At 68.0% G+C, this 2,271-nt stretch overlaps 1 protein-coding gene across 1 annotated transcript; it reads left to right on the top strand.

Annotated features, from left to right (window-relative positions):
• Nucleotides 1-1,155: 1,155 nt before the first annotated feature.
• On the top strand, nt 1,156-1,893 carry LYNX1 (Ly6/neurotoxin 1). The gene is made up of 3 exons (XM_004387371.1): nt 1,156-1,207; nt 1,390-1,491; nt 1,697-1,893. Exons 1-3 carry the CDS (start codon nt 1,156-1,158, stop codon nt 1,891-1,893), a joined length of 351 nt encoding a protein of 116 aa, XP_004387428.1.
• The last annotated feature ends 378 nt before the right edge of the window (nt 1,894-2,271 follow it).

The raw sequence follows: 2,271 nt of genomic DNA, 5'->3' as shown, positions 1-2,271 counted from the left end.
GGGCCCAGGCGACAGAGGACGCGGGGCGGGCGATGCGGCACTGGCTCCCCGGGCGCAAGGACAGACGCACCCGCAGACCCAGGCAGGGAGAGGCGGACGGCCGGGTGAGTGCGGGGCGCGGCGGGGGCTCAGCGCAGTGAAGGTCAGAGGTGAGGTCATCGCTGACATCCCCGCCGGACACCGCCTACGCCGTGCTGCTGTCCCCCGGCCCGGGACCGCAGTCTTTGGGGCAGGGCTCCCCGGGCCGGTACGAGAAGCGCCGCAGGTGTCTCAGGCCGGGCCCGAATTGGGCCCTGGTCAGCTTGGAGTTGGCGCTCGGGAAATGGGTCTTGAGAGACGGATCCTTGGTGCTCGGGCGGGGAAAGTCTAATTTAGTCCCGGGGCGGGGCCCGGGGCCGAGTGTCCCCGCATTTCCGGTCCCCCTCGCCCCTTCCCAAACAGCACCCCAGGCTGGGGGGTTCTTCCTGCCGTCCTGCTCAATCCCTTCGGGATACTTTCTGAGCGCAGTTTCTGGGCACACGTCAGCCTGCAGCCACCGGAGCGCCGCTCCGGGGGGCCCGGGATCCGAAGGCCCAGGCAACGGTGCCAAGGCCTTCTGGGAGAGGGGCCCCAGCTGGGTCCTGAAAGAAGCAGGGAGTGGGGGCCCCAAGCACCGAGGAGAGACCTGGCTGGCCACCCTGCCCCCGGGGCCCTGGGGACGGGGAGGGAGCCCTGTGCCAGACTCCTGTAGGCCCCCTGGCCTTCCAGGCCCTCGTTGCTGGTCCCTCCTGCCTCCCCGGGCTCACTCTGACTGCCCCTCCCCCACTCCAGCACATCTGTGGTTTCCCTAGTTGGAATGTCCCCACCCTGCTTCCCTCCACTCCCCCTCCACTCCCGCCTTAGTGTCCCCTGCCCCGAGAAGCCTTCCCAAGCTCAGCTGAGTTGGGTATCCCCTGTGGCCGCCCCCACCCCTGCCCTGGGAGGACTGTTCACTGCAGCCTCAGTCTGGCGCTGACTGCCTGGTCTTTGTTACCCTCTGTGCAGGGCCGCATCCCCCTCCCTGAGACCAGGATCGCCCAGGCTGCCTGACCCTCCGTGCCCCAGCCTCCCTGAGCTGCAGCCAGGACCAGCTGTTGTCAGCCACCGGACTCCTGCCTGGCCCTCTGGCCTCCAGCCATGGCGCCTCTGCTTGGCCTGCTCCTGGTGGCCCTGGTGGGCCTACCTCTGGGTAAGGTGGATGGACAGAACCACGGCTGGGCACAGGCAGGCTGAGCATGGGGGAGGGGAGGCCACAATTCCTTCCTGCCCTCCTTCCAGCTGTCTCTCCTTGGGGAGGTGATGGGGGTAGGGTCTGATGGGCTGGAGGGGGCCCTCTCCCTGGACCGTGACCCCCTGTCCCCTGGCCCGCAGCCCAGGCTCTGGACTGCCACGTCTGCGCCTACAACGGAGAGAACTGTTTCAACCCCATGCGCTGCCCGGCAATGGTCTCCTACTGCATGACCACACGCACCTGTGAGTGGGCTCGGGCTGGGGGAGGCGCTCCCTGCCCCGGGGAGGGTGGGGAGACGGAGGAGGGAGGCTCCCAGCTGCCCCAGGGAGCTGAGGGCCACGGTCCGGTCCGCAGTCTGAGAGGGAGCGCACCCTGTGGCCCTGCATGCCGGGGTCGGGCCAGCAGGGGCCCAGCCCTGCAGGGTGACGGCCACCTCCTGTCCCACAGACTACACGCCATACAGGATGAAGGTTAGCAAATCCTGCGTGCCCAGCTGCTTTGAGACCGTCTATGATGGCTACTCCAAGCACGCCTCCACCACCGTCTGCTGTCAGTACGACCTGTGCAACCGTGCGGGCTTCACAGCCCCTGCCGCCCTGGCTCTGGCCCCCGCGCTCCTCACCACCCTCTGGGGTCTGCTCTGACGCCCTCGGCACACCACCCCCAGCAGACCCTCGTGGACAAAGCTCTCAAGAGGCACTGCTCTGCCCTGGCCCTGCACACCCCGCCGACCCTCTACCTTCCCCCAGACCCGGACCCCCTCAGGCCAAGCCCAGGACCCAGGCCTGTCTGCTGGAGCAATCTGGAGCTCCCCCCAGCACCCCATCTTTCCTTTCCAAAGCAGCTCATTTGGGACTGGACCATGAAAAAGTTTTCGGTTTAGTGGGGGAGTGTGTACGGGGGTGCGGGGGCTCCGTCAGCCGGTGCCCACTCAAGGAAAGGCGTGTGGCCACGCCCCACCTTCCCGGCAGCCTAGGAGCCAGGCTCTGCCTCAGTGGGCTGGAGGAGTGCTGGGGCGGGGG

The sequence above is a fragment of the Trichechus manatus genome, unplaced genomic scaffold (genome assembly GCF_000243295.1).
Source record: "Trichechus manatus latirostris isolate Lorelei unplaced genomic scaffold, TriManLat1.0 scaffold00185, whole genome shotgun sequence".
Classification (NCBI taxonomy): domain Eukaryota; kingdom Metazoa; phylum Chordata; class Mammalia; order Sirenia; family Trichechidae; genus Trichechus; species Trichechus manatus.
Note: the sequence above shows the minus strand (reverse complement) of the source record. Positions and strands in the feature narration are given on the sequence as shown.